Genomic DNA, 8861 nt, shown 5'->3' on the forward strand with positions numbered 1-8861 from the left:
TGGTGGAGGTAAGCATTGCAGCCGCAGCCCCGACAGTGCCGTTTCTGGAAGGCGATTGGGGGTTCGGCACGACACTAATCGCCCAGCGTTAGGTCTCGCAAAGATTGTACCGCGCGACTTGTCCGTTCGTGCCAAGGGCATCAGCCGCCGCCAAAGTGCTAACAATACCGATGCAACCAATGCCGATGCGGTGCGACCCGGGTCGAAGAATCTCCTGTCCAGTCAAGACGCGAGATAAGACCACGCAAGGAAGGTTTGCGGGGCCCAGGGTTCGTTTTTCCCAGGGGTCTGAAACCCCCTGAATGTCCCCCGTACTGCTCCGTCCCCGCCCACCACCGAACCCGATTATATCCAGCTTCCTTTTCGGGATCTCCCGCGCGGGAGTTGGTGCGGGTCATCCAATCGCCCCGCCATGCACAACAGCGTTTGTCGCTAATCATTTCCACATGGCGTTCTCGTCGCCGCTGGTACGCTCTAGCGGAAATCACTCGCCAAGCGCACTTGTCATGCCGTCTACTGTATTGGGTGGAGTGATACCGAGGGGGTGCAGAACCCACAAGCAGCCCTCTGGGATCCATGTGTCCAGAGGGTCATCAACCAACAGGGAACGTGTGGAGATAAGGGTTATACGGAAGATAGCTCGAAGATAAAGTGGTGATCCCATCACAGGAAGCTAACGACACTTTCCTGGGTAATTATCAGGAATGTTAAGAAAACGTACCATCTGATATCAGAACTCGCCGAACAACGTCAGTCATACCGAGCTATTTCGAAACGGCAACCTGCTCGCTATTCTCGCCACCCACGTTCTCCGGCTCCCCGTTGTTCGCATTACCACCTTCCAAGCTGCCTGGCTTGGCCTCTGTGGTTCCCTCCGAACCCCCTCCCGGAGCCAACCCCGCGTCCTGCTTCTTGAACGTGAATGGATTGATCCCTTTCGGCATCGACATGCTTGGCATGCTGGGAATGTTGGGCATGCTCGGCATGCTAACGCTACTAGGCATCGATACTTTAGGCATCTCGACCGTGGGTAGTTTCGACGGCAGATATGACCGCAGATTGGTGCTCGTCTGTTGGGCAATGCCGAAGAGATGCCGCATGTAGGCCGTTTTCTGTTCCGCCACGTCCGACTTCGTGCCCTCTTTGTCTACATCCTCCGCCACGTCCTTATCCAAATCATCAGGCAACGGGACGAGGGAAGCTGCTGCTGCAATGTCTATCGGCGACTCGTCGGGGACGCCGTCATCTAGAGTCATATCTGTATCCTCTTCGGTGTGCTTTTCGATTTCCTTGTGTTCTGTCGTCTCGGCAATCCCCTCGCCGTCGACCACTTTCGCAATGACCTCCGTCTCCGCCGGCTCGGCAGGTGTCGGTTCGGCAAACTTTGGATCGTCGTAGACTTCCGTCTCGTCGTTGAACCAACCGACGATCAGCTGAGCCGCGTCGTTGGTCATCTTCTCGTATTCCTTGTTCTTGTCCCGCTTGAACATGTTGATGTGCGCCTTGATCTCATCCGGCGCACCCCCAACAACCTGCCGAGTGAAAAGCTTCGCCGCGGGCTCATCCTTCGCAGGGACCGCGCAGAACGTCCGCTCGGGGACGAAGTAACCGCCGCTCCAGTACCCGTTCTCTCCCAGAGACGCATAGACATCGCAGACGCCGACGCCCTTGAGGGCAGCCAGCCGCTCAAGCCGACGGTTCAATTCGTTTGGCTTGAGCAGTGAGCCCACAAACGTAAGGTGATCCGACAGCCAAGTAAACGACTCCCCCACATTACCCCTGTTGATGTACGCCAGCCCCTGGCCGAGCGCATCGACAGACTGCTGATAACCCTGGACGACGTCTTCCTTGGTCAGGTTGCGGACGGTCCGCACCCCCTCGAGGATCTGCTTGCGATGCATGTATGCGGCGACACCACCTGCCGCGATGACGCCGACGGTCCCGGTACGCAGGGCAATCATCTGCCATGTCTTGGGGATGGAAGATCGCTTGACGATCCTGCCAGTCGCAGTGCCGAGGGCGCGGCGAGATGCGAGTCTCGATAGAGCAGACGGAGCAGCCGCTGAGAGGGCCGTCATGACGTTCCAGACATTGCTGACCTTTGAGTAGTTGGAGAAGGCGCCGTATACAAACATGGAGCGCGCAAGGCCGTTGTATGGGGTGTCAAAGGCAATGATGCCTTGAATGAAGGGGAACATTGGGCCCGCGCCGCCTTCATCATTACAGTGATCGTCGAGCACACGAAAGAGGGCATCACTCGCGACGAAACCTCTGGGTTAATTACAGGTGAGTAACCACGCACGGTACTCGGTTCACGGCAGAGAAGGGAAGCCGCTTACCCCATGGAGTGGGACACGAGTATAACACCGACTTTCCGGTCGTTGGGCGGCCAGGGGTTGTCGAGATGAAGCTTCCGCTGGTCCATCACCCGCTCCTTCAGCCTACATTCTGTTAGATGGATCTCAGTGCATCATTTCAGGACGTGATTTGCGGGGGGGCCGGACCATTCTAGAAAGGCTGCGGTGCTCTGCGTGAGCTCTCCTTTAGTCTCATATTTAGGGTAGACAACCGACTCGACTTCATGGTCTGGCAGGTTGTTGGCGATCGTGTCCTTGAGATGTTTAGGGAAGTCGCCGAACGTGTCGTCGTCGCCCTGTTTATAGTAATTAGTAGTAGTAAGACAAGGTCAGCACCAAATACTCGAGAGGTCAAGGGAAGCCGGTGGCTAACCTTAAACCCATGAATAAAACAAAGTAGCAGTATTCGCTTCATCTTGGATAATCTTGATTCAACTTCGTGAAGCGGACCTAGGCCCAGCTTTGTACCGCTGTTTTAACTGCAAGCGTGCAGTCCGCAGCCGTTCCCCGCGAGACAGAAAACATCGCAGGCTTGGCCACGGCAATTCTTGTTACCCGCCTTTGAGGGCTTCGGAACGTCTAACGTCATCAGCAACGTCATGGCAACCCTTCCATCCAATGAAGACAGGGCCCATGTTCACATCACATGTCTCACCTCGTTAAGTTTCGAGATGGCCTCGCTTCGAGATGGGAAAACAAAAATGGAAGAAATAATTCTAGTCATTTAGCCCATCGCAATTGTACGCCTTTCGCCGTCGCAGGCCAACGGCAAAATAGACCCTCCGTCCTACTTCAAACCACCAACGATATCATTCAATGTTGTACACGATTATACCGCCGTAGTGCAAATGGACTAGAAGTGGATTTAAAACCCTTTGCGTTGCTTCCAACATGGATTAACCTCCAGCGATCTGGCAATGTAGCAAAAGGACGGTAGGATGATCGTACCCGTTTCTTCTGTCCTAAAAGCAAATAACAGGGCTGAATTATGTGTCCTGTCCACGTTATGTACTTCTTCCAAACGTTGACCACAGCCAAGTTAATCCCTCCAGAACAAACTTAGACCGGTTGGCCCTTCTTTCACCCCGTAACAACAGGCGGGTTGTTGCCACACGGGACAGCTAGCAGTAAGCCCTAGGGTCAACTCCAGTGAAGGGGTCAAAACCGGGCCTACTGAGTTCCTGGGTTGTGTATACCATGTATGTACAATACGGCAGTCCCCTTGCAACGAACTTAGTAAGCTTCGGCGTCCACGCATATGGTGGCGCGATCAAGGAACCCTCCGCAGTTGGCCCAGAGGCCGGCGCCTTGCTATCATTCCGGAAGAAGGTCAACCCCCCGGTTTCCTAGGGCACCTGGTTCAGCCCCTCCGAAACAGCTCCTTTTCCCGTTGTATTTGCGCTACTTTGTGACCACTGGATAACATGGCCAAGAGGACTGCTTCAGTTGAAATGCTTGGAGATCACTATCATGTGGAAGCGCAACTTCCGCCCCTTGAAGTCGCTAAGCAATGGCAGGGCACCGAAGCTGGCCGCCATGACATGCTGGTGATAGGTCGACCTCAGCAACTGCGGAGAAATTTCAGGCTGGCTACCATTTTGGGTTTTGGCTGCACCCTCATCTCAACCTGGGAGATCAACATCACGTATGCGGACCCAAGTACTAATCCAGTACTGTGGCCGAAGAGATGCAGACCTTCGCTGACCGGATCGCTTCCCACAGAACTTTCGGGCTAAGCTTGACGAATGGCGGGACTGCAGGGCTCATCTACGGCTTCATTGTTTGCGCGTTCGGTTATGGCCTTGTATACGCTAGTCTAGCTGAGATGGCATCCATGTGAGTCTCGCACACGTCTCGATCGCATGCTTGTCACTCTGGTTCGTTGACAGTTGGGTGCCGGTAGATCGCCAACGGCAGGTGGCCAGTATCACGTATGTGCCTCGATGTACATTGCTTAGTAGTGGCTAAAGCAAAGTCATATCTTACATTGTCTAACATACATACGCGTTTCGTTAGTGGATTAGCGAGTTCTCGCTTTCTTTTTGCCAGAAGTATCTGAGCTATCTTAGTGGTAGGTTCCCCTTCTCCTCCACATACTCGTACGTCTATACACCCTGACTAAACCGCAGGATGGCTTTGCTTTACCGGATGGCAGGCCGCCATCGGCGCCATGGCCTTCTTAATCGGAACGACGATGCAGGCTTTGATTACGCTCCATCACCCAGATTATATCCCCCAGGCATGGCATGGAACGTTGTTAGTCATCGCCCTCATCCTGGCCGCCTTCGTCTTCAACATTTTCCTCGCGACCAACTGCCAATTGTGCAAGGGCTTGTTTTTATCATCCATGTTTGTGGCCTCTTTGCCATTGCGATTCCTCTGTGGGTATTGTCTCCCCACAAACCTGCTAGCGAGGTCTTCACCGAGTTCACCAACAATGGAGGGTGGCCGAGCATGGGGCTGTCGTTCATGGTTGGCTTTCTGCCGATATCCGCCTCGTTGGGGGGTATTGATTGTGTGGTACACATAGGTGAGCTGATACGCTGCCAATCCCATCCGCCGGGGTTTGCTAAACAATGATCAAATCCGGCACAGCTGAAGAGGTTCGAGACTCGTCCCGGACTTTACCAAGGTCTCTCATGATGGCCCTACCCTTGAACGGAGCGCTGGGCTTGTTGATGATCCTAACACTGTCCTTTTGAACTACCAATGTTGATCAAGTCCTTTCATCCCCTTTGGGTGTGACCGGCTTTCCGTTCATTCAAATCATATACAACGCCACGCATAGCCTCGCAACCACCACTTTCATGGTTGCTATCCCCTTAGTCTCGCTAACGGGGAGTGTTGTTGCGGAGATCGCAACAGCTTCGCGGCAGCTGTGGTCTTTTGCCCGCGACAGAGGGATTCCGTTTCCGGCCTGGGTAGCAACCGTGAGGGTCTCCTCCATCCCTGTCTAACACCCCAGATGACTAACCGCGAGCTCGTCTTTCCTAGGTTAACATGCGCCGGGCAGTCCCGCTCAACGCCATTTTCATCTCCTTGCTCATTAACTGCCTGCTGTCTCTTGTCAACATTGGCTCATCCGCCGCTCTAAACGCGTTGTTTTCGCTCAGCGGTGTAAGCATCCTCACATCATATATCCTTTGCATAGGCTCCCTGCTCCTGAGGCGACTCAGAGGTGACGCACTGCCGTCACGTTGCTGGTCGCTCGGTCGGCCTGGTCTGGCTATTAATGCCGCTGGGTGTGTTTCCTGATTGTCCTTTCTGTGTTTTGTTTCTTTCCGCCTGTTACCCCCGTCACGCCCATTAGTATGAACTGGGGGTGCCTCTTGTATGGGACCATGGTTATTTTTTCAACTGCGTACTACGCTCTTCATGGTAGAAGCGCATATACTTCCCCTGTACATTGGATACGAAGGGACTTGTGAGGATGACGGACTGCCTGCAGCAGAACCATCGCTTTTGACACAAAATTACCCTTCCTTTCTAGATATGCCCAGTTCTAACCATCGATTTGATTACACCCAACAACGCTACTTAATACTACCTAGCAGTAGAAGGGGACGCATCTGTCATTACCCGGACCGTATTGCCCAGCGCTAGCACTTCCAAAATGCTAGTGGCATCATAACGCCTAGCCAGGCACCAGCATGATCTACTTAGGTCATTACGGTATCTGGCTGGGCGTCATTATGTTACCAGTAGAGGTGCCATTCCCAGCGCTGGGCGATACAATCAGGGTATGGCGACATCATGACCAAGGCACCCCCCCCCCCTCCCTTCCCCCCTCGGAGCCCGACTAGATAGTCTCTATCCAAAGGGTAGCGTTTTCTACAGCTTTATCCCGGGTCGAATGACAGCAACCTCCCCGTTCTTGGGACACAATATTGTGCCGCGATCACTTAGCACACACAGCCCTAACATGCTTGGGCTTAACCAGTCTTTAGGGAGATAGAAGTGTCGCTTCAGCGAAGCGATGCCGACCGTGAGTTCCAAGTACAAATGCAATAATGATGGTCCAAGAATACTAGGTGACCATGAAGCGTTCCAATGAAATGATGGACGTGGGGGAATATGTCATCTACCGGCTTCGGTTGGGCGGGCCGCACTAACGACTCAACGTCGACAATCATGATGTTCCGCTGGTTGTTGTGAGCTCGATGTGGGCAAGCCTCTAGTAGAGTATTAAATGCCACTTTTTTGGCGTTGATAGAGAAGGATCGCTCAACGCTAAGGCGAGAACTGTCCTGAAATGAAGTCCCATCGAGGCTCGGCTGAGGTACATCGGTTCGTCAGTTCTTGGGCGGCGCCGGGCGTTCGCAGCCCAATCTCAACCAGCGAGTCCCATTTGAACAGCCGCAGGCCGCCGCAACCGATGGAAATAAGCAAGATCCCGTCTGTCGGATGGTTCAACCACTTCATTTGAGCTTCGGGTGGGGTTTTTGACGGGCAGACCTGTCTCCTGGTTCGCATATTCCGGACGCTGGCTGAACGCGGCGACGCAACCAACAAGTACTCCTCCGAGGCGCTGAAGAGAAGTCGCACCACTGCATCTCCTGGATGGAAGTCTAAGAGGGTGTACACACCCCACGTGCTGTTTCCCCCTGTCGGTTTCTGTAGCCTCTTGACGATGACGCGGCAGCAATCATCAGCCGAGGCAATGAAGTGGCTCGCAAGAGACCATGTCATCTCAGTCACAAAGGCTATATAGTGGCGTGTCCATAGAGTTGGCAAACCCTCTCTCCGGTCTTCATGTCGTGCATAACCACAGCCCCGCTCTCGTCTCCGTAGCAGAAAAACCGGTCCTCTGCATCGGACACAAGGGTGGTGATCTCAGGGCGCGCCATTACAGCGACAGCAGAGATTGGCTCGGACAAGCTTGTATCGTAGCTATGAGAGAGCTCTTCCCGATCCGAGCCCTCCGGCCGAATGAGGGCATCTGGCTCCCAAACATTGCACAAAGGACCACGGATGTCGTAAAAGCGTTGGCCGTTTGGACTGAAGGCCAAACCACGAACCACTCCCGTCTCTTGAAGCTGGTACATGAGCTGGAACTGCGGGACGGACCAGATGCTGAGCATACCGTTATAGTCTTTGGTGAGGAGCGCTTTGCCATCGGGGCTAAGCGTCATTTCTCGCGCCGAGATCTCGGGAATCTACCGTAGGCTTTCGTCTTCAAGATCCCACTCAAACAACGACGCGTAGTTATACATGATGAGGACAGATGGGAGCCCAGGACGCCATATGATGCGCTCTGGTGTGGCTGCCTTCCATACCGAGGTATCGAGCCCTTCCGTACCACTGCTGAGCACGTCTTCGGAGAAGACGCAGACTTGCGGCTGGCTATCCAGCGCATCGAGATTCCAAGCGAGCATCGGCTTGCCGCGGTACGCAACAATGACCTGTAAATTATCTGGGCTGATTGACATCAAGTGGGGGCGGAGCTGTTCGGTATCCCCCTGCACCTTGAAGGCGTGATTCCATTTCTCGCCGGTTGTTCCGAACTCTATGCACCGAATGGAGGCGTCGTCGTAACCGATAAGCAACCCCTCGTCACCCTTGCCGAAAGAAAGGGTGAGGATTCTTCGATCAACGGACTTTGGGAGACAGTAAATCTCGTCACCTGTAACTATGTCCCACACTCGTATTGTCCTCGTCCCCGCCGTAGCGACCAGGCTCGTCACTCTGCCACACTCCATCAACGAGACGCGTTCCCCATGATGAAGTCACCGTACTTCTTCACAAGATTCTGCATACCAAACAATCAAGATGCCGTTCCCAACCAAGGTCACAAAGTAAGCGCCTTTGCAAGCGATATGCCTGACGTACTCATCCGTCCCCATTGGGAGACGCGCGAGGCAGTCGTCCCATGTATTGCCTGATATACCCACTACCGACAGCCTACTCGCTGTTCTAAAGGTTTGATGGGCCATGGATCCACTCGGACAAAAGGGGAGGATGTGCTTGTATATTGATAGAGGACTCCTGAGGAGGATATCTCCGAATCTTCCGACGATCCGTATCAAATCTGTTGATGTCGCGCGTGCAGGAGTTCAGCAGAGGTCGTGGGAAGTGCGTGGAAAGGTTGAAGTCTCTGAGGATCTATCTACTGCAGTAGGAGACTGAAAGACTGGCTTAAATACAAAGGAAAATGGTCTGGGCGAGCTCACGTAATAAGCTACTAAGCTCGGCGGTCAGGAGCCGAGCTCCATAAGTAACGTGGTTTATAAGCGAAAGTCCCATATAAGCGAAAGTCCCATATAAGCGAAAGTCCCATATAAGCGAAAGTCCCATATAAGCGAAAGTCCCATATAAGCGAAAGTCCCATATAAGCGAAAGTCCCATATAAGCGAAAGTCCCATATAAGCGAAAGTCCCATATAAGCGAAAGTCCCATATAAGCGAAAGTCCCATATAACGTGCGTGATAAGCGAGCCGTAAAAACAAGCGAGTCGTAAATTTTCTATCACCCCCTCACAGCTATCCTCAATTACACAACCACAAC

General features: G+C 53.4%; 3 protein-coding genes across 3 annotated transcripts; all 3 read right to left on the reverse strand.

The window, feature by feature from the left end:
* Positions 1 to 764: 764 nt before the first annotated feature.
* MFIFM68171_11174 (DUF676 domain-containing protein) lies at positions 765 to 2772 on the reverse strand (the record flags this gene model as incomplete). The annotated part of the gene is made up of 4 exons (XM_071066593.1): positions 765 to 2271; positions 2340 to 2441; positions 2505 to 2653; positions 2731 to 2772. 4 exons carry the CDS (start codon positions 2770 to 2772, stop codon positions 765 to 767), a joined length of 1800 nt encoding a protein of 599 aa, XP_070922694.1.
* A 3416-nt stretch (positions 2773 to 6188) lies between these two features.
* On the reverse strand, positions 6189 to 7489 carry MFIFM68171_11175 (uncharacterized protein; the record flags this gene model as incomplete). The annotated part of the gene is made up of 2 exons (XM_071066594.1): positions 6189 to 6230; positions 7094 to 7489. The coding sequence occupies 2 exons, from the start codon at positions 7487 to 7489 to the stop codon at positions 6189 to 6191; spliced, it is 438 nt and encodes a 145-aa protein (XP_070922695.1).
* Positions 7490 to 7513: 24 nt separating this feature from the next.
* MFIFM68171_11176 (uncharacterized protein) lies at positions 7514 to 8056 on the reverse strand (the record flags this gene model as incomplete). The annotated part of the gene is made up of 1 exon (XM_071066595.1): positions 7514 to 8056. The coding sequence occupies one exon, from the start codon at positions 8054 to 8056 to the stop codon at positions 7514 to 7516; it is 543 nt and encodes a 180-aa protein (XP_070922696.1).
* Between the last annotated feature and the right edge of the window lie 805 nt (positions 8057 to 8861).

This window comes from Madurella fahalii (genome assembly GCF_045866475.1).
Source record: "Madurella fahalii IFM 68171 DNA, scaffold_6, whole genome shotgun sequence".
Lineage (NCBI taxonomy): Eukaryota > Fungi > Ascomycota > Sordariomycetes > Sordariales > Madurella > Madurella fahalii.